Below are 27474 nucleotides of genomic sequence, written 5' to 3' on the forward strand. Positions count from 1 at the left end.
CCCCCCACCATATTTACAAACCAATGTCATTTTTTTTTTTTACTGACACCCAAGTAATTGTAAAAAATATATATTTTTAAAACAGTCTTGATGTAACTATGTACAAAACTCCCCTGTTCCCCTTTTGATTTTCCTGTACCCCTTTTAATCTTTCGTACAATAAATACAAACTAAAATGTGCAGCACTTTCAAAACCTCTAAATAAACTTGTTATTCAGAGTTGGTTAGTGGTTTAACATTCTCCTCGTACTCCGTAAAACCCACTGTAAGTAAAAAAATTGTTCAAACATTTTTCTTTCTTCCGCTCAGGGCCAGCAGTGAATAAAGCCAAGGTTCAGGCTGCACTAGCAAGATACAGAGGCACAGAGCGAGAGAGACTTATTAACCACTAAAAAAAATCTCCAGACTACGGGACATGGATACTGGAGTGGCACAACACTGCAAAACACGCTCTGCCGCTGGCACGCAGGAAACGTTTACTCTGATTCTTCCAGAAAACAGTGTTAGCAACAAAAACATTATTTTTTGTATATATAGAAGTTACATTTTTGGTAGGAAAAAGGTTTGTACTAAAAAAAAAAATTTTTCATTTATTTCCATTCACATTAATTTATGGGGGATACCAGATTTGTGGTGGGTATTTTATAAATGCCAAATCAATGCAAGTTTGAGCAGCTTTATTGACTAGAGGGTATATTCACATATGCAGATAATATATTTTAGTAATTAATTTGCTAAAACATTAACTTTTGTAAAGAAAAAGGAGCCAACACTTTTTTGTAATTCAAAGCGGAAGCTGCATGGACTTTATTAATGTAATAAATAAACTTTATACAGTTTTGGATGTAGAGCGGCAGGTATGTCAGTCAGAAAGCTGGCAGCTTCATCAGCGCTTGTTCCCCAAACACCTGTTTGAAGAAAGTGACGTGTTCCTCACAGTGTTCTCCTGTAACGCACAGAGCACAAGCATCAGGCAACCGGCACAGTTTGCAACCCAGCTCATTCAAAATAACTAGGTGACATACAGTATGTAATGTTTTTAATTTAAAACTATTGATAAATAAAATACAACTTTTGGTAATTGTAATTTATTTTTTTGTTCCATTTAATGCGATGGCAAAATGTGGTTACTTCACCACATGGGGTAACATGATTCCGGCTGGAAGCCCCTGTGTAAGGACACTTGGCGTATCGGGTCGGCAGTAGCTGTATTGCTGACTGAAGTCAGACATAATTGCTACATTTCAGATTCTGTTTGTGTGCACACAATGTATTTAATTTCAATGTTTTGAGGCAAATATTAATAGCTACCAAGGCATGATTATTAGCAGCCTAAATTTCCTCAATCTATGTACTGATTCTTTAGGAACAGCATAAACCTTGCTGTGTTTCATAACTGACTGGAAAGTGTTTTGTTCCAGAAGAAAAGCCCAACTACATGATTGAGAAATAAGCTGCACTCTTTAGAATGCGACATTCGCGAATGTCAAGTCCTGATGAGGCAAAGTTATTTTTTTTACAATTTATTTAAAAACCGCAGCATTAAGGGAATGTTATGTTTGGCCCACAACATTGGTAACATTTGGAAATAGTTGTCCCCTGTACACAATGTATGAAGGTCGTCTGTGTTACTTACCTGGTGTGAAAATAGGACTTCCTCGCAGGCGCTGGTTTCTTTGTTCAAAAAAGCGGAAGATGGTATAAAAAAGCATGTCATCAGAAGTCAGCTTTGCAGCATCCAGAAACTTGCGAGCCGAGGCATTGTCGTGTCCGCCAATGCCTCGCACAAACCTCAGGGCGGCCAGGACTTGGTGCTTGGATAACAAAACCTCCACAATCTCATCATTGGCTGTGGAAAGCCTCTGAGGAGGCCAAGAGATTATAAAAGATCAATACAGCTCCTTTGTCCAGACATATGTACAAAAACTTCCAATTAGCCAAAGGCCCTAAGGCATATATACTAGGGAAGAACAGAAGTATTACATATGCCTGTATTTCTATACTGCTGGTTCTATGCTACGCATGTGCGACAATTTTAGTTGGCGGGGGTTAGTTAGCCATTCTATATTGGTGCCGCACGCACGGCACCGGCCGACGGGGGAAGATGGAGAAAATAAAGAATTTGCAACACCACGTGTGTGTACAATGTTATTAAAAAATTAAAGTATTTATTTCAAAACTTATTTACACAGTGTGCGGCATGTGCGCACGTCTTCGCACAGGCACGCACGCGCGCGCAGTATATAACGAGCTATTCCTTGCGCGCAGAACATTCTCATGTGTGTGCCCTGACTTCCTCTTCACTTACATGCCCCTAACTTTACACCGTTCTGGTACCGTAGGGAAAGCGTAAAACCACAGCCCATCTTGGCGTTAATTTTTTTTTTTTTAGTTTAGTTTCTTTCCCTTATATACATATTAGATTTAGAGACGTCTTGAAGGGGGAGGGGATTCAACAGTTACCATTGTGAATTTTCCAAGAACTACTTAAACTCCTTGCAAATCACTTCAGCATTTATGTGTGATTGGGGGCCACCTAAAGCCACGTTTCAGACTCCCCCATGGCTGAGATGATTTAACTTTTGCCAATGTTTGCAAGGATAAACAATGATGGCTGTTGCGTTCAGATTATCAAAAGCTGCAATGTCACCTCAATTGTCACGGCTTTAAGTTGGCCACCAGTGTCAGGCTGACCCCAGTGGTAATATGGTTTCTCCCAAACAAGATTTTAAAGGTATAGTTAAGTCCATCTTTGGAGGGGAAGGTCACAACAGCTCAACTCTGGCAGACCACTTATGTAAAACCAAAGCAGCACAGCTTTAAGAAGTATTCACATATTTCTGAATTTTACCGGCTGCATTCTATCTACAGTAGAACATGTATAATTCAAGTATTAACCAGCATCCTAAAGCTGTGGTTAACCTTTGTGCACCCCTAAAATATTCAGGAAACCCATTACATAGTCTTGTGTACAAAACAGCTTGCTTATCCCAGGCAGTAGTGTACTAAGCTCATAGGGGAAGGGGGTACACATGCTTAAGGCCCCATACTGCACCTTTAGCACGAGTGGTACAGCCGTCAATTACTGCCAGAGCATCCAAAGTCACACACCACAAGGCCTTGCCACTGTGGATGCAAAGCATTGTGGGGAGCAGCTTTGGAAGCTCCTGCTGTAATCAGCTACACCCACTCCACCCTATGGTGCAGTTTAGGGCCTTACTACGGGTGCAGTCTCTACCCAGGCTAAGGAACCCATTATTCTGCCTGAGATCTGCCATGCCATTTCTTTGGCAAACCCCATTGACAGTGGTCGACAAATCACCAAAAAATCTACTCGCCGAACAAAATAATCTACTCGCCACCTAGTACCACACGTGTGCTGCTTGGGCCAATAGGAGCTCGGCACAATGTTAAATCCACTCACCCGGGGCGTGCAGATGTATAGGTTTGTCGAACACTGCCCATTGAGACACTTTGGGGTTTGCAAACCCCCTTGTTGAGAATCACTAAACGTATTGCACCTCAGAACTGCTGCCATTACAATTTACATATGTTGTAACGCTTTCCTGTATATTTAGTTCTTACCTTTAACATGTCAAGAGAAAGCTGATGCGCAGGGGCATATATGCTCTCTAGGGACAACAAAAGGCAGGCCTGCAAGAAAACCAACATGTGGGAAATTATTCACATCCTACCAATATGAAATATACAAACTTTGCTGCAGGAGAGATTCACAGCAGTTTCTAACACAACTCGCTGAATTCAGATACCCTATTGTGGGATGCCTTATTGCTATTTTAAGAATATTTAGTCAGTACATTGCTAATTGTTGTTGTTTCCAAGGAGGCGGAAATTGGATGCTGCTTAAAATGACGAACTTTGTTTCCCCTTGCAATCATGTAAGGAGCAATGTACTATTGGCAGTGAGTCTTAAATAAATAACTGGCAGCTTGGACTGCTGCTTTGTCTTTTAAATATGTGCATCAATACAATCCACACTGATAAGTAATCAGCTAAGTTGCCGATCGATCGAGGAAGATTCGGCTCGGGGGATCACTAAATGGCTGTCAGTGCAGCAGAAGAGGGCCAAAGATGCAAAGTTCTGTGGGGAAGATCATGTGACCAGGCAGTTACTAGATACAACTGGTGCACTGCTAGAGAGAGGGCAGGGCTCAAACATGGGTATGCTAGAGCCTGTTTCAGAAGAGGATGGGGATATGACTTTGTAAATGGTTGCTATAGAAACAAAAAATGCTTGTTACATAATACATTAAAGAGGATATATAGATGTCTTAAAGCTGCAGACCAAGACACATCCAGGTGCTTATCACCATATTAGTAGTTCTCAACTCTGCTGGGACCCTGAACCAACCATTTATTCATTGCAAGCCGGTGTATTAACCGGTGTACCAATAGATAGGTTAGTCCCAAAATCTGGTTTGTCCCTCTGAAGGAAGGTTTGGAAACAACTGATCTAGGCCAGTGTTCAAGCAGAACTCTGCACGTAGTCATGCTGATTGTTGGATCAACATGAGCAGTGGTTGACAAATCACCAAAAAATCTACTCGCCACCTAGTACCAAACGTGTGCTGCTTGGGCCAATATTTACTCGCCCGGGGGTTAAATCCACTCGCCCGGGGCGAGCAAATGTATAGGTTTGTCGAACACTGAACATGAGTGATCAGCTAATACTGCACCCCCAGGAGTGGGAAAATCCAGGTGTTAAATGACCAGTGCTGCATAGCAAAGCACCAACTAATAAATGTGACATTTAAAGGCAAAATATGATATTTACAACAATAAGGAAAAGAGGGAAATAAAATTGGGCATCAAACAGATAGTGGGTACAAAAGGTCAGAACTAGGAAAGTGCTTGTGTGGTGTAATTCTCATTCTATCATCGTCTTGACTATACACAACACATAGGGATTGTGTGCCGTGACTGAAGCTTATTAATTGTAACCTCCACGCCTCAAACAATGTAAATATGAGGGTTAATTATCATACTTTGTTTTATTAGAGCTTTACATGGTTCTAGGTGTGTAGTCACATTCAACCCTGCCTTAAATTGCTGCACACCCGTTTTATTGTATGGGAAGATGGGCCTCAAACATCCCGGCACTGTAAACACTGTCATTTCAAGCAGACTGTTTTAGGTAAGTCAATGGCCTGTTTGGGGAATACCGCTGGAAGGTAGCCAAAACACTGCCTGCTCATCAAAATGAAGCATCTGAAACAAAGAAGGGCCACTCGAGCCGATGGACTGACACGTGAATGTGCTCTGGGCTGGGAGACGTAAACATACCAGCGGTTTGGAGTCGCTGAGGACATGATACTGCAGGAACTGATGCAGCATGTAGAACAGGTTGTGCTGCACAAGGGTTTTGATGACCAGTTCATAGAGGTAATGCTGCAATGGAAAGCAGAGACATTAACACATATTGTAGACAGACGACTGCTTATTTCAAGACCGCAGCTGTTTAGACCACCTGATTTTCCTACCATCTTTCGCACGGATTCATACCTGTGGCTGGACCAAATTGAAACTTCTCTGTAGCTCTTGTTTGCATATGGACTGACGTAACAATATAGTAAACAAGTGGTGTTTGAGTAGTGTGCGTGTCTGTAAGGTGTTCATAAAAAAGAAAATTCGAGACTTTTAGTCATTTCTAATGTTTCCAATGGCCCAACACAAGCAGCCTTCTTGACGGAGAAAAGAATGCGCTCCTAGGAGCAAAATGAACCAGAGGTCGTCACATGTTTAGCGAGTTCAAACTAAACACCTATAAATGTTCTTAAATAGTTTTTACGCTTAGTTTGTAAACATAGTGAGCAGGTTTAGTGACCTCTAAAACTTTACATTTGGCTCGCTCTTAAATTCTAGCAAAACTAAACATACAAAAAAAGTGATAATGAATTTGTAGTGATGGGAAACATACTTGCTCTAGACTTTCAACAGACTGAAAATCTTTTGTTTTTTAATATAGAAAATATACAGATTGTAAATGTACTTTTATGCAACATCATTTATAGGACTAACTACCTTTTATTTCATTGTGTTAGGAAATAAAGAAAACTTCTCTATATACTTAGTATTTTGCAGAGTTATTTCAGTCAAATTTCAATCAACAGTTGTGGTTGTATAAAAAAAACCACTAAATATATAGAAATATAAAAAGATTTAGATGCCATTTTGCAAGGTGTGAACAAAGTGTGCTTATTACCTGCACTGGTATCTGAAACTGGTTCAGAGAACGGATATATTCCATCAGAACAGCTATGATAAACCTGTGTGGGGCCTCCTAGAAAGGGACAACAAAAGCGTTACGATTTCAATTCAGCAGCCACTTTCAAACTGTAATCCCCAACACTTCAAATGTCGCTCCTCCAACCTGGTGGCATTCAGGTGCACACCCACATTCTCCAAGAAGACCCCCAAATTCCTGGAGGTACTTACATTTCTATCGTTGGGGAGTCTGGGAGACTTAACCCTTAGCTTTAAACAGACTGCAGAAAATGAAGCCAACCAACAGTGACAATCCCATTGCAGGCATCTGGCACAGAACATGTTCCAATTGTAAGAAATACAAAGTATTTTAAGAGTCACTGCAAAACCTCAACTCTTTACTGCAAACTGTCGGTCAGCCCATTCACTCCCATATTGCAAAGCGTTACTTTGCGAGTCAACCTCCCAAAACATAACTACATTTTGGGCTTCCCTGACTTTTTAAAGCAGGCATTATCCACCATCAGGATTTTTCAATGCCCCCAACAAAATGTACATGTAAATGTTATTTCATGATATGAGGCCCAGCAAGATTTAATGAGCTATATTCACTAGTTAACTATTCTCTACCTTTTCAGAAAATAAGTGGAAACCCCATCCTGTCTGCAATGTGTTCCTTGTCTTGCTGTGAATGAGACTAATCTGTCATTCTCCTCTTTCCAAGTACAGTTTCTAACAATTTGAATCTTGTCTGTGATACATACGCTCATAATCATATATTATCTGCCTGCAAAATGTCTCTAAAGCGCTACGTAAAAACTAGCAGCGCTATACAAGAACAATTATTAATTATCTAACTGTCCATGAAATGTCTGTAAATTGATTGTATAACCTCTATTAATTTAATGTAACCATCTATTGTCACTATGACTCTGTGCCCAGGACATACTTGAAAACGTGAGAACTCAAATGTGTAATTTCCTGATAAAACATTTTTTATAAATAAACTAGCTGTACCCGGCGTAACATATGCCCATCTAGCAGATCTTAAAGGTTATTAAACATTACGCTTCGTTTTCATCCCTCCCTTTAATGCCTTGCTGTCTCTTATCACCTGTTCCCCGCCTTAGCCCGCGCTTATAGTCCTGGCTACGGCAATGGCGCGACTGAAATCCCTGAAGTCAATTAAAAGAAAAAAAAATTGTGACGACAGCAGGCACGTGAGCGGTTCAGCCACGGCCACGCCCCCCGGAAGTCATCTCGTCTCCTACAATATAGGTAAAAAACGCTGCTACAACGGCGACGGATGGCGTAGTCGCCAGGACTATAAGTGCGACCTTACTCTCCTCCATCATGCCCTGCTCCTCTTTGCACTCACTGCCTTACCGTGTCTGCTCCCTCTCCTCATTTCATCCGTCTCCTCCTCTCCTTGCGGTTTCTGTTGTCCTCCTACTCACCTTGCTGTCTCTCCTCCTCCCTTTGCACTTCTCCTGCCACATGTGCACACTGCTCTCCATTCCCCCCTCCTTGCTGTCCCACCCCCCCTTGACATCTCCTTCCCTCCTTGCAGAGGCATTCTGGTTGTTGCAGACATTGTTAGCCTTTTATATTGTCTGTGTGACAAGTCTGCCCCTATGTGTTGTACCTGGCAGGATATATATCTGGCACGTGACATAACGAGTTGTAGACATCCTTAGCCTTTTATATATAAACAGTCGACTCATTCATTGCAATCATTTTCCTAGAAAGACAGCTTCGGTTCACTCACCTTCTTTTCAGTGAAGACAGACAGAACAAGAGTGTACATATCCGACTGGTCTATGACAGCCTGGCTACGCACTGGTCGTTTCAGGAGGGGGTTGCTTCTGCCCTGACTGGTCTCCACAGCCTGCACCACGAAGGACATTAACACAAATTCCTTGTCAGCTAACGAGCACAGTCATAAGGCAGCATTTCTCATTTTAATAGGGATGCGAAGCTAAACAAATGAACTAACAATCAAACAGTCCCCTAACTCAGCATTTAGTGCACGACTTACCACTGTGTAGCTGTGCTCAGCATTCAAGTACTTTTTATATTCACTGTTGAGTTTGTCAAAGACTGTAGCAATGACCGGTAGCGACGCTCTCTCTGTTTCAGTTAACACTAGGGAGAACAAAAATATGACACGTCATTATGAAAAGTATATATGGGGAAAATGTTCCAGGCTAACCCAGCATTGAAGGGGTTACAAGCAGCAGGGCGATCGGAGAGCCCAATAAAGGGCAGGTCCCCTCTGACACGGAACGGTCAGAGCTGAGAAATGCGGTCTGAACTTACTTTGCGAACACACGGATAAAATAACCAATTTGCAGTCTCTGCGCTGAAGAAGGAAATCCATTAGTTTTCCTTTGTCTGGAAGCAAATGAACTATTGGCTGAAGTTTGATCCGTATATACCACAGGTACCCTGTGTGCAAGAGACAAACGCGTAGTGTTGTAGCCAAACTAGCTCACATCTCACATCTACAATATCTATCAAACTGCACTGCTCCAACTTCCACCAAATCTGGAAACAGCAATTAAAAAATGGATGGGCACCAAATTTCAGCCACAGCTGTTCTACGAGTCAAAAGTATTTCAAGGTCTGGATTTTAAAGCACCAGAATTCAGAGGTATTTGTACATGAAGCTTCAAAACACATCCCATACAGATCTCCTGTCATGTTTTATGGCAAAACGGGTCTATTTTCTCAATCCAAATGGAAGTACACAAATAAATATGTAAATGTCAGCATTTCTAAAGCCCTGATTTGATAGCTTTCCTGCTGTACTATAGAATACCAAATCGGGAGCCAATCTAAATTAGGTTATAAGCAGAGCTACTGGTGGGAGAACACTTCACATATACACATAAGAAGCAAGTAATACAACACATCTTATAAACATTGGTAAGAAAGACCCTGCATTCTATTTGTGCTAGGCCATTTTGAACATGGTTAATATCTCCAGATAGCAAAACTAAATGCCAGTGCAATATACTGAAATGTAGCTTGTGTTTGGCTTACCTTCACTAGCGCTGATTATTATATCTGGCTGAAAGACAATCCAAGATGAGGAATCTGTTTGTTAAAGAAAATGTTGCATAGTGCTGCCGCTGTTCAACATCTGAATACATATTTTATGGAAAGATCCACTTGCATCCTGGTGTCATGTTATCTCAACCGATGTTCCATAGAACTCTTGGGTACATCAAGAGGTCAACAAGGAGTTCCAAGAAACCATTATTCTTTTTTTTATTAGATGTTAAATGCATTTAATAAAATAATCTAAAAATATTATAAAACCCTATTACATGATTGTTTTACATCAATTAATATATGCTACAAAAGGAGGCAACTTGATCGAATAAATTGAAAAACAAACCATGTATAAAATTATACTATTGCTATGTATAGTAAGATTCGGAGGCCTTTCTAAAATTGGTTCCAATGTTCTTAAAAGGTTGAGAATAACTAAGTGGTTACGCAACACAAGAGACACTACAACTACTCAAGAGGCAATATTCATAAGTTTTGCCTTGGTGCTTCAATGTTCGGTTATATAGAGTGTAAAGTCCAACCGTGATGTCTACAGGAAATGGATATATCAAGTGAAATGATATAGTAGTAAGATAAGTTTAATTTAGTTTCCAGATCAGGTCTCTAACCCAACAATATAGCTAGAATGCCAATAAAGTCACTTTACCATGTACATGCCAAATGATTTAACCCCTTACCCAGGGCCACTTCCACTTCCACCTCCTCCTCCCTCTCCCCCCCTCCCCCCCCCCCGAAACACAATAGAAAGTATACAGAGTTTGCAGGGCAAAGGAGGCAGGCCGACCACAGCTGAAGGACCTGCAAAGGGAAAGATAAATGACAGTCTATGTGGAGAAATGTAAGCAAGAATATTTTTTCACGCAGTGTTCACAATCTACATGATGATGCACATGGAATTCACACACAACAATGAATTCACTTCTGATCCTCAAAAGAACCCATCACCTATTATACGATGCCTGAGAAACAGAGAAGTAAAAGGGACATGTTTAAAGTCAATGATTTGGCAGTGGGTTTAAATCTTTGATTTCCCACTTCATAAGGGCGGTGCCATTATCACTGGGCACTCCTACAAAGAATAGTTAGCTTGATGGTGCGACAACTGGAAAGAACTTTTAAAGCCACTCTTTACTTTATCCATCCAATGTTATTTGAATGTCAGACCGTAATAACGGGTACATTTATACACTGCATTGAGCAAGAAAAGAGGATTACTTCTAACTGGTTATAAAAGAAACTAGAGTCAAAATCATATGGAGTTTTCTTTCGGGGGGGGGGAGAGAAGAGTTTACAATGACTGATGGGAAACAGGTAAAAAGGGTGTCATGCTGTAATACCCCATTTCATTTCAAATGACATGGGGGGGGGGGGGGGGGGAAGAATCAGCCTATACTGGTAAGAAATGAAAATATCTTTTTGTGATCACATTCTAGAAGTGGGCAACTTAAAAAGGTTTAGAAGTACCATGTGCGTATATCGTCCATTTTACCAGTTAGTCCCACTGTACTCTTCTTGGTGTTAGTGAGGGGACTCTATCTGATCCAGTTCCCATATTTTTACCCCCCTCCCCCCCCCCCCCCCCCCCCCCCCCCCAGAGCCAGTAACTAAAAAGTATTTTGCTGGTGCCTTTGCTTTAATGGTCATAGCTCAGTGACCGATAGGCTGTCAGCTACCTGCCACAGGAATCTGGTACGGGTGTATAGAGCGAGCAGGAAGCACTGGCTGGTGCAGGGTAACTGTGCCATCAAACTCCCCCCGTAACCGGATGTCAAAAATGACAGACGTCTGAAAGAGGAAGAAGAAAATAATATAGCTCGAAATGTGCATTGAGATTTTTCTACCTAAAACCAAATAAAAAAATAAATCAACAAACTACATTCACCTCTGTATCCTGATGATGAACAACTACCAGATTATCTACAACATTAAGAGCAAATTTTCCCGTTCTGTTTAGTTTCAAGATGTGCGTCTTCTTACAGTAGCCTTCCCTGTTAAAATACCAACAGCATAGAGAAAAACGTCACGTACAGATCAAGGACGTGTGTGTATACATACAATTGCAGGAAGGACCACCACATTAGTGCAATCACTATTACATATAGATGTTAGACCCCAATGGGACCTTTCTCATCGTTTCAGTCCTTTGGGGACCGAAACGTCGATCTACATTTAATAGTTATTGCACTAATGCAGGTGTCCTGGTCCCCCATCTATTGGATATACTACTCCTTGACATATTCACTTTGCTATTGATCCAAAAGGATTGCCTTACCATACCTACGATAGAGATAGATATCACTATATGTTACTCAAAATTCCTCCAGATCCCCATAACCATTTCACTTTATTTCACACATAGGAAAGTATGTACACATGGGCTAATGAAGGGTAAACAGGTGCACAGACAGTTTGCTGAGCAGCTGCATTTTAAACCAACACAGCCCCTCCTGGTGTACGCAGTTGTTAATCCAGTGTAGAGCCAATTAAAACTACTTAGCCTTATGTAACCATGCAGACAGCCCTAACTTCACCCCATAGGGTAGAGAAAATCAGAGGCCGCTTGGTAATAACGACCCAAGAGATCCTAAAAGCCTGTGTTTGATAAACATTCCACCATCAATCTAACATTTCTCACTCAAACCTGCCTACTTCTGCTTTTCCCCCCTTTTGTTATTTATAGATTATTAAAAAGACACACACACACACGCGGCGTTGCCCGGGATATAAATCCGTAATAGGTATTATTATTTACCACCCGCTCGCTCCCTCACCCGTCCGGCCACTCGCGGATCTGAGGCGGGAGGCAGCGTGTTGTGGCCGCTCCCCCGGCCGGCTGTCCGCTCCCCTGCTGTGTCCCGGGCGCTCGCTCCCGTGCGGCCGCTCCCCCGCTGACTGTAGCGGCCGGGGTGTGAGCTTGGAGGCAATGCGGGAAGGGAGGGCGGAGGCGCAGGGATTTGAGGCAGCGGGAGGCACAGAGTGTGTGTGTGTGTGTGTTGGACCTTTGGCCCGTCACAGGCCAATGAGAGGTGTGCGGGGGCGGGCGGGCCAAGGGAGCCATCTCATTGGCCTGAGGCGGAGTGACGGGCCAAAGGTCCAATGTGATTGCCCCTAGGGACAGAGGACAGAGAGAGACAGAGAGAGACAGAGAGAGACAGAGAGAGACAGAGAGAGACAGAGAGAGACAGAGAGAGACAGAGAGAGACAGAGAGAGAGACACACACATATACATATAAATATACAGTGTCTTTAATAATCTCTAACAAAAAGGGGAGAAAAGCAGAGGTAGGCAGGTTTGAGTGAGAAATGTTAGATTGATGGTGGAATGTTTATGTGAATATATATATACTGTGAATATATGTATATATTCACAGTCAGATACATTCCTATTATTATATTAGCACTTGACATGGCGGTATAGAACATTGCACTTACTTGGGTAAATGATACAAGACGACCTCTGCTCCCGCACTGTTGGAGACTTTGGAATGATGCCTCAGAAATAAAACATAAAGCTGATCATATCTAAGGAACATAGAACAAGAGAGAATGACCAGGTTATCCCAAAGCAACAAAACAAAAAGAAGAGCTACACAACATTGCCATGGGGCAGCAGAGGATAATATTAACATACTGCCGAGGACTGCATGAAATCCAGTACGAAGAACTCAATATGTGAATGTTTCACATACATACATAGTATTTATTTCATTTCCATTTTAATTCTGGCCTATCCAGCCTGTTAAACAGAGTCCGCTGATACAATACCACTTTACTAATCATTTCAAAGGATATAAAAAAAAAAGTGCATCCCTTCCAACACTCTTCCTACACTGTTATCTCTAGGGGGTCGTTTAATAAATCCTGAAGCGACCGATTGCACCGCGATACCATGGACTTAAATTCAGCTGATCGCTGTGTGATTGGCTTCTTCAGAGCTCACGGAATAGGATCCTATTACACTTAAAAAAAAAAAAAAAGAGTTCTATACCCAGAAATTATTTTTCTTTCCAAAGATAGAATTGCGCTTCTAAAGTTTCTAATTTGTGTCCTGGTAAAAATTAGGCAAGTTTTTATTTCAGCCCACACTGAAGTGTGTTCCTACCAGATACTTACTGGTTTCCACGTCTACCTGTCTGGCTAATGACAGTCACAATTATTTCACACAAACTTCCCAAAACCATAATATTTGTGCCAGAATATAAGCTACATTTGCAAAGATTAATAAAAGCTGTAGCCTCTTCTCAATACGCTGTTCATTAAATGAAGCTGAAATCTTCACAGGCTCATAGAAGATGGCTTTGCAGCATGTGAAACAGAGGTTAAACACGGTATATTTGCTCCGTAGAATGATTGCACACGAAGACGTGTATATTTAGTACATTATAGCACACGTTACATTACTTAGGGGGTAAAGCAATATAGTCCAAAGAGGCCAAAAAGTCCCTTTGACTAAATGGGAGTTCAGCTGATAAGTCGGTAGCACCGCTTCGGACTGTATTTAAATGACCCACTTGGAGTACTGCTACAGCAAGATCCCTTTGTATCCTTTTACAGATCCAAGCTCACGTGCATTATTAAAAAGGTGCAGTCTTGGACATTCATGAATTTGTTTTTAATGTATTTGATGTTGTTGCCGTTTACAAGCCATGTCATTCTCTGTGCCGGAGATTTAGACATGTTTGCTTTGCTGTAGCATTCTAAGGATATCTAATGGAGTGTGTTAGATGTTCTTGTGATCGTAAAGATTCCTGAGGAGAATGAAAAAAACTGAATATTTAAGTGCATGTTTTTTTTTTTAATGATTCAATTGTAAAAAAAAAAAAAAAAAAAAAAAAAGGAGTAAGGCGATTGCATCATTAAACAGGGAGCATGACATCACATACTGTAGGCCGATATTTATTTACTAAGCAGTCTTCTGCTATATGACACCTTTGGGGGCTGGAAGACCCCTTACTGTCCTATTAACTTGACGAGTCTGTATGGCTCACAATAGAAAGACAATATAAGAGAGAGCAGGAAAGAATAAGAAAAATCACGAGCAAAACCTAAACAAAAAAAGGAAAACCTTAATTTGGAAGAAAAATAAGAAGAGAATGCAATACATTTGAAGGAATAGGTTCCTCTGTTTCTTACATTCAGATGCTTACTAGATAAAGCAGAAACCCCCACGCAGCACATAGGAGATCACCAACACATTTCATTCACTCGCTACACTATATAAAGCAGCTTTAACCCACTGTGGAACGTATTTCTTAACACAATGGGATCTGAGGGCTCCCCCGGAGTTAAACCGAGTTCCCAAAATATTTACCTTATTATGTGCTGGCGAAATTAAAGTCAAATCGAAGATGGCTGCCAGTGTCACCCAATAGGAAGCTGCAATGTCGTGCTCTGATGACATTGCATCTTCCTATATGCCCATGGATGAGAGGGTGCAAGCCATATTGGTTTCCCAGAATGCATCAGCAACACCAGCAAATAAAAAGTACGTGTCCCAGGAGATACAAATATATAAATAAAGAGGTTCAACTCCAGGTTCTGATTTTTTTATTTTTTATTTATTTAACAAAGCTTTTTTTTTAATTTAATTTTAGCCTTGGGGGCACTTACATTGTCGCCATTGCTATGTCTCTTTCAGATATTTTTAACGATTTGGCTGTGGCAGCTGGTAACTCTATTTCGAACTTTGCCAGCTTTGACATCGTTCCCCCCTGTCGTGAAAAAAAATTAAAAACAGGTTAAAAAAAAAAGGACAACTTTTAAGTAATAACATCTACCAATTGCCCTTAGAGCCCCGTTTCTAACAAGACGCAGTCTTCCCCCTCACCCTCCTAATTCCAACGTTCCTGCCATTCAAAAAGGCATTTATCATTCTGCGGGTACATTGACCATTTCGCATTCCTGGATTACGGCTTTCCAGGGCTCAATATTTCAGGACTGGAAAGGGGCATGAAGATATAAAAATACAGAAACCTGGGTTCAAGGGACTCAAACAAGTATTATTTTATTTAGTTTACCATGGCATCTTTTTTGGGGGCAGCCACGCTATTAAAAATGTAGTATTAACTTAACAGAGAACAATCATTACTGCCGCAAGCTTAAAACTGCATCATTTTGTGTAGACATAAAACGTGAGGCTACAGACACCGGCACATTTTTGTTTGGGACCCCTGCAACTCTAGATATGTCATTGTATTTTTGTTATGAACGTTATAATAGTATGGCGATAATTATCTCATCGGAAGCACATGATATCAAGTAAATAAATAAAAACCTGAGAGCTATTTTCACAAATAAAAATGGGGAGACTGTTTCAGCCAATCTATGATGAGAAAGGAGAGCAAGAATGGAGCTCACCCGGAAATGAAAAGGCTGCAGCACATTGCAGAGGTTGGCGGTAGACAGCAGGATGACCGAGGTCTCTGGGCAATACATGTACCAGTTCACATTGATACTCTGGCTCTTCAAGAGTTTCAAAGTCCTCTTCTCGGGCAATACCTGGAATGGACAGCAAAGGAAGGGACACTTGTATATTACATCAGCAAAACCAAGCAATGACAACATTCATTGCTTTTTGTGCCGATATGCTTTTATATGCTGTTGGGGACTGAAATGCACCAGGGTACAATGCATCTCTGCAACAAACCACAGAATAACTGAAACGTTATACATCATAAAGCAAGGGGGAAAAGCGGCCATACCCAGAAGCATGTTACCTGATAAAATTCAATTCCTTGATCTGTTATAAAGATGATCTCTATAGAACTGGTCCAGCAGAACCCCAAAATCCTGGCATTTCTGGTCTTGGGCAAGAACAAGTGCAATTATTAAGTGACGAAGTTAGTGATGTGAATTCAGGACAGTAGCATACACACAATAACTTTGTTTCAATTAAAATAAACAATGGGGGAATGGGGGAAAGGGAGGAGGTAAGCTCTAGCTACAGTCTGTAGAATGGTGCCAGGGGTGCAGGGGACATGAAGCGAACAACTACACTTGCCTAGACAAGTAAAAGAACCCCTATAAACAAGCACTCAAAGTGGTGTATGCAATGTACTAAGATAAAATAACCTTTATTGGTATATATATATATATATGGGTATAACAAGTGATAGGTTAACACACAACACAATTAATAAAAAGTATTAAACAGACTACCTCCCAGTCATAAAAATATACTTGTGGAGGTAGTGGACGAAGGAACTAGAGGTAGCTGGCACCTAAAGAAAATATATTAAGATCCAAATACAAACGGTGCCTCAGTGTGGTAAGTATACATGGAAAGGTGTGGTGTCTGTCTGAGATACAGGCATACCCCGCATTAACGTACGCAATGGGACCGGAGCATGTATGTAAAGTGAAAATGTACTTAAAGTGAAGCACTCCCTTTTTCCCACTTATCGATGCTTGTACTGTACTGCAATCGTCATATACGTGCATAACTGATGTAAATAATGCATGTGTAACAGGCTCTATAGTCTCCCCGCTTGCTCACAGCTTCGGTACAGGTAGGGAGCCGGTATTGCTGTTCAGGACGTGCTGACAGGCGCATGCGTGAGCTGGCGTTTGCCTATTGAACGAAATGTACTTACTCGCGAGTGTACTTAAAGTGAGTGTCCTTAAAGCGGGGTATGCCTGTATATCAGACAATCACACACCTTTCAAACCACTCCTGATAGGGTTGTCACTTATGGAGAGTACAACAATATGCTGTAGGTAGGGTGCACATTATTACCAATAAGTAAATTGTGCACCAAACTGATGTGCTATATACAGCCTAGTTAGGTGGGTACTAGATGTAGGTGGTACTCAAAATTAAGGGTATTAATAGTCTGAGGTGACACAAATGAAATGAAATAGTCCTTCAAGGCAACGCAGGATAAAATAAAAAGTTACCAAAAGTGGGCTACTGTGTAGCTGGGGTAGTGAGACTGTCAAGTGGGAACCTTGGACTCATTGTATAACTAATTTCACACAAGGTCTCCATCTAGGCAGACTGACAATAATATATATACGCAGTGTTCGACAAACCTATACATTTGCTCGCCCCGGGCGAGTGGATTTAACATCGTGGCGAGCTCCTATTGGCCCAAGCAGCACACGTGTGGTACTAGGTGGCGAGTAGATTTGTGTGGCGAGTAGATTTTTTGGTGATTTGTCAACCACTGTATATACGTGTCAGAATGCCAAAGCCTGATATGAGAGCAGGAAAGAAATATAAATAGGTAATAGACTGCTGCTCGGCTCCTCTGTGGGGGCAGCGGTGGCAAAATAGGGAAGCTATCTGATCCGTGAGTGTATGTTATGTAACAGGTTATAGTGTAAAGGACCTTACAAATAGCATACAGATGCCTAGTACAGGTCACCGGGTATACGCTACCTGTGTGTGTAATGTGGAGTCAGTGGTTATGCCATGCAGCTACTCGGTAGTATTATAGTCAAATTAGAATGATACCTGGGTGGCTGCTGTGTAGGGTAAATCAATCACGGCTCCAATAGATCAGCGCCTGCAGAGCTCCACCCGGCGTGGTGTATTCATGAACACCACAGAACACTAAACTGCCGGGTGGGATAAGCTAAAACCCTTTCTAGTAAAGCGGCAGACCTCCTCACTGAAAACACCGAGGGAGGCTGCCTAGAGGCCGATGCTGGATGCCGCCGCGCCGTCACGTGTGATGACGTCACAGAGGAACGCCCACTGTGACGTCATCACACGTTACTAGATAGGGTTTTAGCTACAAGGCAGCCACCCAGGTATCATTCTATTTTGACTGCTACACTACCGAGTGGCTGCAGGGCATAATCACTGACTCCTTACTGCACACACAGGTCGCATACACCTAGTGACCTGTACCTGACATCTGTACACTATTTTGTGGAGCTTTGCAGGTTCTATTGGAGCCGTTATTGATTTACCATATATAGCAACTACCCAGGTATCATTCTAATTTGACTATAATACTACCGAGTAGCTGCATGGCATAACCACTGACTCCACATTACACACGCAGGTCGCGTATACCCGGTGACCTGTACTAGGCATCTGTATGCTATCTGTAAGGTCCTTTACACTATAACCTGTTACATAACATACACTCACGTATCAGATTGCTTCCCTATTTTGCCACCGCTGCCCCCACAGAGGAGCCGAGCAGCAGTCTATTACCTATTTATATTTCTTTCCTGCTCTCATATCAGGCTTTGGCATTCTGACACGTATATATATTATTGTCAGTCTGCCTAGATGGAGACCTTGTGTGAAATTAGTTATACAATGAGTCCGAGGTTCCCACTTTACAGTCTCACTACCCCAGCTACACAGTAGCCCACTTTTTGGTAACTTTTTATTTTATCCTGCGTTGCCTTGAAGGACTATTTCATTTCAGTTGTGTCACCTCAGACTATTAATACCCTTAATTTGAGTACCACCTACATCTAGTACCCACCTAACTAGGCTGTATATAGCACATCAGTTTGGTGCACAATTTACTTATTGGTAATAATGTGCACTCTACCTACAGCATATTGTTGTACTCTCCATAAGTGACAACCCTATCAGGAGTGGTTTGACAGGTGTGTGATTGTCTGATATATCTCAGACAGACACCACACCTTTCCATGTATACTTACCACACTGAGGCACCGTTTGTATTTGGATCTTAATATATTTTCTTTAGGTACCAGCTACCTCTAGTTCCTTCGTCCACTACCTCCACCAGTATATTTTTATGACTGGGAGGTAGTCTAATACTTTTTATTAATTGTGTTGTGTGTTAACCTATCACTTGTTATACCCATATACAGTGTTCGACAAACCTATACATTTGCTCGCCCCGGGCGAGTGGATTTAACCCCCGGGCGAGTAAATATTGGCCCAAGCAGCACACATTTGGTACTAGGTGGCGAGTAGATTTTTTTGTGTGGCGAGTAGATTTTTTGGTGATTTGTCAACCACTGCCCATATATATACCAATAAAGGTTATTTTATCTTAGTACATTGCATACACCACTTTATGAGTGCTTGTTTAGAGGGGTTCTTTTACTTGTCTAAGCAAGTGTAGTTGTTCAATTAAAATAAACAGCACATTTATAAATAAATAACATTTATTGAAACTGCTATGGGCAGAAAACTCATGACAACATATTGAGTTATGCCCCAAGATTTGGATCTCTCGTCTTTTAATGTGGGTAGCAATCCTACATATTTTAGGAGAACCTGACTGACTATGAAATCCTGGTTTCAAGACAATTTCCACAAAATCTTTGTAATGTCACGACTTGTGATAAGATCACAATTATCTCCTTAACTCACAAACTAATGCACTTACAGAATCTGGAACCAATCTGTTCCCCATGTAAATGCTCGCAGTTACACTAAAGTTTCTGACATTCCCTCATGGTTTTTCAGGTCACTTTTCACCAGCTATAAATTTCAGAGTTTGATAACTTCTGTGGAGCCAGAATGTGTCAATGATTTAAAAAAAAAAAAAAAAAAGTGGTATGGTACCTATACAATAACTATATATCTACCTTGCATTCCTGTGAATATTCCAACTGTGGAAAATCTGGAATAAAGTTCATAAAATCCTGCAAAATAAAAACATAACTTAATGTTTAGGAGTAGCTATGGGGTAATGCCACGGGCATTTGTATCCGAATGTGAGATCTCCCTGTGACCTTCAGCAAAATAGGCAATAATGTAAGAAAACAGGGCAGGCACAATATCAGTATAAGGAAAACCACATTATTATTATTAATATCCAAGTCATTCGGGGAAAAAAGACTGGATAACTTGCGTTATAAAGGTGTGTTTTATGTAACCAACATTAGAAAAAAATGCAGGTATTAAGTCATCTTTCATTTCAACCATATACAGGCATACCCCGCATTAACGTACGCAATGGGACCGGAGCATGTATGTAAAGCGAAAATGTACTTAAAGTGAAGCACTCCCTTTTTCCCACTTATCGATGCATGTACAGTACGGCAATCGTCATATACGTGCATAACTGATGTAAATAACGCATTTGTAACAGGCTCTATAGTCTCCCCACTTGCGCACAGCTTTGGTACAGGTAGGGAGCCGGTATTGCTGTTCAGGACGTGATGACAGGCGCATGCGTGAGCTGCCGTTTGCCTATTGGGCGATATGTACTTACTCGCGAGTGTACTTAAAGTGACTGTACTTAAAGCGGGGTATGCCTGTATGTGTTTGCAAAGCGTATGCACTTCAACCTCACAGGTTTCTTATTCAGGTATGGCAGCTCAGAAAGAGGAAAAGCTTGTATATTTTTGACATTTGATGGATTTCATAAAAGACTGAAACCTTCAACTGTGTGTTGTAATGAATACACAGTTCTCTCTAGGGTCACTTACTACATAACACATGGAGGAAGTTATACAGGAACAACAATGGGTTGGATCGGCACTAATATATATTAAAACGTAAAAATGAAAAGAAAGAGACTTGCATTAAAGCCTGATGAAGGGGCATGGGCCCTGAAGCGCTGCCATTTTTATGCTAGAGAGCAGTAGATGTCTACATTAGGTCTAAGCCCTTAGATTTCTGTAACACATTTCCAAAACGTAATATGCAATAAAAGCAAATGGAGTCCAGCTACACAGATGACAGACAGACAGACAGAGCTCTATAGGTGATCTGAGCACTAGTGCACAAGACATATGCCAACGGTGAGTGCAAGTTCTTTTTTTTCAGTAAATGAGGAGGTGATTACACAGGCAAGTAGATCTTATAGCAATGGGCAAAGTGTAGCAATTACAGTGACATGTTTACGGGGTAAAATGTACTTGATTAATGCCCCTTTTTATCAATATCTGAACACTGCAAGAATGTAATACATGTTTTGAAGTTACTTTGTAAACATGGGATGATTTTAATTTCCTCTACGCTCACACTTTTCGTGTGTGAGGTCACTGTGTTCAAGAGTTTGCACAGACAAACCCCTTCCATGTAACATGAGAACTACATGCGTACAAAACAGTTTTTCCAGGATTGCGTGTAAATTACTAACCACAGTTTTAATAGTCCTCTGCATCGCCAGAATCCGGTTTCCCAGAGAAAATTTGATGCATTTCACCTCTCCTTTGTCCTCCATTCTTAAGGGAATGAGAAGAAACTGCTATTAAACAACATACAAAACAAAATAACCTGTCATGCCAGCTATCCGATCAATTGCTTGCACTGAGGCACACCACACACTGACAGACACACAGCACACAGCGAAATTGATTCAGGGTTACTAACGCTACTTTCTGTATCTCCCCATGTATATAACTCACCTGTCACTTAGCCCCATTTGTACATCTTCTATCTAGGCTACCCCGATTGGAAAACACTTCATTCATTCATATGCAGAGCAACATGTCGAATTTAAGCTATCACATGAACTTTAACTCAAGCAATATAAAATGTGCTGTTACAGAAGAGGCATCACCTAAACGAGATTGGATTTTTATCTTCTGGTCCTTTGACGATCACTCCAGTGGCTCCACCAGACCGCACAGCAAATACCTTTTAAAGTAAGAGAGCAGGATTGTGTTATCATCACCTCTATTCCAGCAAGTGGCCATCAATATCCAGTGACTCTTAAAAAGAGAAGCCCAAGGTAGCCAGCGAAACATATATATTTTTACAAAAAACTTCACATAACTGGCTATATATAAAAAATAAAAAAAATAATGACCCTTAATGTGCTTTTTTTAAACTTACATGTGTCCTATGAAACGAACTTTGTTATACTGTATGTGCCATCACAATTCTAGGAAAACATTTTTGTGCGGGTATTACATTTGCATCATTTTGGCACCACCTATACTTGGGATCTGTAAGGACCAGGATTCATTTAGGCGCATATGCCAGGAATAAGTCCCAGAGAAGGAGGAGGGGAGGGAGGTAGCATAGTAAATCCTAGATCGTATTTATCATGTCTCCATAGTAACTAAATGCTTTGGACAATTTTCGCCTAAATCTCTTGAGATTACCATTATTAGTTAAACAAATAAAAAAGGATAGCACAATAGGAAACGGATACGAGTAGAATAACAAAAATAAGAAAACTGCGACGTACCACCAAATTGAAGGAGGGTGATTTCATGTATAAAAAAGAGCTTTATTGGATCCTTGACAAGTAGACGGACGTGTTTCGCGCAAGTTGCGCCGTCGAGGTCTACTTTCATGTCGGTCTACTGGTCAAGGATCCAATAAAGCTCTTTTTTATACATTAAGTCGTCGTCCTTCAATTTATTGGTGGGTCGCGGTTTTCCTATTTTTGCTTTACCTACCATCGCGGACAGCACACCGGAGGACAACGATCAGGCCCTGAAGATAAAGGAGGGATCAAGGTACATCTGACTCCGTGCTGCAGCAGTTATCTACCCAATCCAGTGAGAGAGGATGTTGATGGATTTTTAGGGGGGTTATACCAGGTGTACAAGAATATATAAGACAACTGGGCGCCATTTATTCCTTTTCCTGCGTGCTCTGATTAAGAGTGAGGTAGGCGTTATCTTATTTCAATTTCCATCACTGGATACCCCCGCATTTACACTCCATATAATATTTATGGGCCTGATCATATCCTCTTATAATATATATATTTTTTTTCAATTCTGTGTTATTCTACTCGTAGAAAGTCCAGTAGGAAAATCTGGGGCTCGAAAGTGTTCAAACACAGAATTTGTTTAACGTATTAACTTTACACGCAACTTCCCCCTCCCCAAAAAAGCCCATTATGGGTGATTAATTCATGCTGAAAAAAACAATTACACAGATATGTTGTTTGGAAACAGCCTAAAAATGCCACACACCCCGGGTTGCGTCTCTTATATGAATGATAATTATTTAACCAAACCGATTTGCTTTTCTCCTAGTATTTCAGGGATGATCATTTCCTTGTCTAATTAACCTACATACTAGGCCCAAAATGATCTATACCAGAGGTTCCCAACTTCAGTCCTCAAGGACCGCTAACAGTGCAGGGTTTATGGCTATCCTCATTAGCACAGGTGGGCCAATCGTTTTGACTGAACCACCTGTGCTCTAGCAGGGGTATCTGTAAAACCTGCACTGTTAGTGGTCCTGAAGGACTGGGAATCCCTGATCTATACAGTATGCTCCTCAGCATGAAAGAATGTCGTGACATGCAGTGCGATTCTCTGCACGTTATTAGATTAGGTTACTAAGTGGTGACCATGAATCACATGACAAAGCATACCGAGTGCACGGACTCTCAATTGTAACTCTGTTTTATGATGAAACCCAGCTCAACGTTCACTCTGACTTGTAATTTTCAAATTATTTGATTTCTATTTAAAAAAAAAAAAAGTTATAATTTTTAAATGTGAAAGCTCCACTTACCATCAACCTCTAACCAACTCCCCCTACCCCTTATAAACTGTTTATTCCAGTGTCTTGAAAAAAAACACCAACAAAGTTACTGCTAACAAACATGCCAGGTTACAAGAAGGTCAAACCAGTCAAGTTTAAGGGGGCTTCATTTTTAGAAAGGAGTATGTTTCAAATCAATTAATTCAACAAGAGATATATAAAGTATATAAAGGTTGTTTGTAAATAAAAAGTAGGAGGCAGCCAGGATCTCCAAATAATAATAATAATAATAAAAAAGAAAAAGCCTTAACGGTACATTGCACGGGTTGTCGCTCCCAGTATGGAGCTGCATTATTGGTAATAATGTTTAATGGGTTATAAAAACGGAGCACTGACCAAGTATTTGACATCTCACAGATCCTTCGCTAATCTCTTTGTTGTAAGACTGTGAAAATGTGTACATACACTGTACAGGCAAAATACCATTCCACTCTTTGTACTGTTCCTGTAAAGCTACGACCATCATCATAAGCAAAACTTCCAAGTCATTGGTGAGCAACAGGCAGCTCTCGTGGGCTTCACCAACGGCCCCCAAGCACCCAGCTCTCCCGAGTGCCAAGGGTGGCGGAGATGTTGCTGGTGTGGATTATAGCATCTCCCTGCTCCACCACCTGCTTCCTGGAGCACTCCAGGCGACACTATGCTTTTTATAGGATTGAAGCAGGGCGTCTCCAGAGCTGAACTGTGTTGATTTTAGATCCGGGGTCCCCCTGCTTCCTAACATACTAACCCTCCGTAGGTGCTGCCGGTATCTCTCTGCTGGTTTAAGGCTCCCGGTCACGTGGGCCAATAGGAAGACACAAGGGACAACGTTGCAACTTCCTATTGACCTGCAGGACGTTTAAAATCACCATATAGTGAATCCATCCCCGTACCAACAGCACCTACAGAGGTATCTCAGGGAGCAGGGGGTCCCCAGAGCTCAAAATCAACATGGTACAGCCCCAGAGACCCCCTGCTTCAAACCTATTTAAAAAACAAACATAAAAAAGTGTCGCCTGGACTGCCTCTTTAATTGCTGGTGAATACTAACCCCTCCTCCTGTGCAGATCAGTAGTTCCCATTGCAAGGAGGAGTGGAACAGTATACACCAGGTGTAGGACATTTGGTCGCTGCAAAACGGCAGCAACTCACCTCGCCGCCGGGGCATGTCTCCACCACCATTTTAAGCCCCTAACATTACCCCTTATCCTAAAGAACCTTAAACCCCTCATACCCAATACCCCTTATCCTAAAAATATTAACACCCCCCTACCCTAACCGCCAAAACCCCCGTAAAATAACTTGCCTTATTGGCAAAACGGCTGGCCAAGTATGCTGCGGTGGAGCGGCTGCGGCGAAGAGTCCCTCGGCGGAGACATGGTTGCGGCGAGATGGCCGTGACCAAATGTCTAATTCCGGTATTCACCAGCTGTTAGTCATATGTGGCCCATTTGTGGGTTCAAGGTATAGATATATAGATATATATGTATATCTATATATCATATTGCCCTCCACTGGTCAACATGCAGAACAACGAATATCTAATGAGAATTCCATTGCACAGAACCCAGGGGAAATAAAATCACACTCGTTTCTTACACAGAGCACACACATTTTTTTCACACAAACCCCTTGAGTGCTAATCAAGATGTTACAGAATGTTTAAATCTTAAGAAACCAATTAAATGGATGATTTCTTTTGGACATGTATTTCCAAGAAGCACGGTGTCCATGTTAAAAAAATAAACAGGATGCACTGGAACGTGGTACCAAAGCGTATCCGTAAAAGATGGACATTTGTAATTAAACTGATTGTGTCAATTTTTTAATAACAAATCAAGTTAATTACAAATGTGCTTTTCTTCCATGTTATTTTTTGCTTTCCATGGAGACCATCCCACTAAAAGAATTGTTTAGCTGCATTAACTAGACGATACACTGTATGTTACCTGCCCAGTTCTGCTCATGGCACACACCTGGATGAATGAAAATAATCCCGTGTGGTGTCTACATCAGAGCATGCAATGTGTGAATAGGGGGCATCATGATAATATATCTGTCAATATAATAATAATAGTGCCCTGTCATTACAGTCTCACCTGTTTATTCGCCTCATCGAAGAACACACTATTGACATTGGTGGCTTTCTCAAAGAGCACAGGCCTGTCACTTAACTCCAGGTAAAAATCCAGATCCATGGCTGCACATCCACCAGACTGGCAGGGGGTCAGCAACAGAGGGTCCACAAAATAGTCCAGCGTCTGCAGCCTCCCTGAGCCAGCACCTCACTCAAGTACATGCACACCCTCCTGCACCCCAGTCAAGTGCATGCACACCCTCCTGCACCCCAATCAAGTACATGCATGCATACCTTCCTGCAACCCACTCAATCCCCTGCCCAGTTCCTGCGCCCCTCCTCTCTATCTTGCAGACTCTGCGCCCCCTCCTCTCTATCTTGCAGACCCTGCAGCCCCCTCCTCTCTATCTTGCAAACCCTGCGCCCCCTCCTCTCTATCTTGCAAACCCTGCGCCCCCTCCTCTCTATCTTGCAAACCCTGCGCCCCCTCCTCTCTATCTTGCAAACCCTGCGCCCCCTCCTCTCTATCTTGCAAACCCTGCCGCCTCCCTATCACGTCACTGCACGATGCGCGCTCCCTGCAGCTCCGCTGCTTATTGCCCGGCACTGCAATGCCTCTGTTGTGTTCCCGTACTTCCGGCTTCCCTCCACTGGTCACACACGTGATGCTGGCTTGTGATTGACACGTGACTGTAGTCTGAACGCGTGGAGGCCATTTTGTGTATGGGCAAATGGATCCGGGTCTGTGCCCTTGATAGACATGGCGCATTTGTCGGCCGATGCCAGAATCAATCATGGCCGCGGAGCGCCTATGCCAGAATCAATCATGGCCGTGGAGCGCCTATGCCAGAATCAATCATGGCCGTGGAGCGCCTATGCCAGAATCAATCATGGCCGCGGAGCGCCTATGCCAGAATCAATCATGGCCGCGGAGCGCTCCAAGCGCCCCTCTACAGCACTGTGGCCACGTGCGGATTGCACAGCTTGTTCTATAGTAGTAGGTGCGCGCCCGCACGTGACGCAAACTTTTTGTGCGTACGGTCCGTGCTGCCGGGAGCGGCAGGTTGGCGGTGTGGTGTGTGTTATTCATTTATTATATATTTTTCAAATTAAAAAAGACACGTTGTTTAAGAATAAATTATTTATTAACATTGTGCATACACACATGCATACATACATTACAGCGGCGCAAAAACGTACTTTTTCGCAACCTTCCCCCGTCGGCCGGCTCCATGCTCACTGCCGTGCGCGCGGCCCTAGTATAGGACAGCTGGCTATCCACAGCCAACTATATGGCTGCGTCCATAGAGCCTCAGCCTGCGTTCCTCCGCGCTGAGGCTTGCCTGCCCGGTCAGGAGCGATTTCATGGACTGGCAGGCGAGCCAGCGTGCGCGATCGGGGAGCGGGGAAGTGACGTCGCTGGGCCAACAGCTCGCGCCAACGTCATGGCGCCGTGACGTTGACGCTACTTCGCTGTGATTGGAGGTTTTCAGCCGACAGCGCGCTTGGAAACAGTTCTGCTGTCGGCTAAAAATCCCAGCGCCTCAGCACGCCTGCGGATGCTCGCGGGAGCCCCCTCTAAAGACATCCTCATTGAGGATGAGGGGGCTCATCGCGGAGCGTCTGCGCGGCTCCCCCCTCTATGGACGTAGCCTAAGAGCCACTCCCGCACCGACAGCACCATGTCCCCCTTCCATCCGTACCA

At 42.2% G+C, this 27474-nt stretch overlaps 2 protein-coding genes across 2 annotated transcripts in view; one reads left to right on the forward strand and one right to left on the reverse strand.

Moving 5' to 3' along the window:
• NPC1 (NPC intracellular cholesterol transporter 1) overlaps nucleotides 1-1081 on the forward strand; it is a 69878-nt gene extending 68797 nt beyond the window's left edge. Inside the window, exon 25 of the mRNA XM_075585047.1 lies at nucleotides 310-1081. Within this exon, the coding sequence (XP_075441162.1) occupies nucleotides 310-392 (83 nt within the window). The 3' untranslated portion in view covers nucleotides 393-1081. The remainder of the gene's footprint in view (nucleotides 1-309) is intronic.
• RMC1 (regulator of MON1-CCZ1) lies at nucleotides 1-26151 on the reverse strand. The gene is made up of 20 exons (XM_075585056.1): nucleotides 25792-26151; nucleotides 21759-21835; nucleotides 21336-21420; nucleotides 19834-19890; nucleotides 16020-16106; nucleotides 15661-15801; nucleotides 14914-15014; nucleotides 12736-12825; nucleotides 11186-11291; nucleotides 10977-11088; nucleotides 10057-10101; nucleotides 9271-9324; nucleotides 8545-8673; nucleotides 8264-8370; nucleotides 7994-8113; nucleotides 6224-6301; nucleotides 5305-5409; nucleotides 3586-3654; nucleotides 1637-1862; nucleotides 1-946 (listed from the first exon to the last, which is right to left on the reverse strand). Exons 1-20 carry the CDS (start codon nucleotides 25888-25890, stop codon nucleotides 867-869), a joined length of 1968 nt encoding a protein of 655 aa, XP_075441171.1. The 5' UTR covers nucleotides 25891-26151; the 3' UTR covers nucleotides 1-866.
• Nucleotides 26152-27474: the final 1323 nt, after the last annotated feature.

Source organism: Ascaphus truei, chromosome 2 (genome assembly GCF_040206685.1).
Source record: "Ascaphus truei isolate aAscTru1 chromosome 2, aAscTru1.hap1, whole genome shotgun sequence".
Classification (NCBI taxonomy): domain Eukaryota; kingdom Metazoa; phylum Chordata; class Amphibia; order Anura; family Ascaphidae; genus Ascaphus; species Ascaphus truei.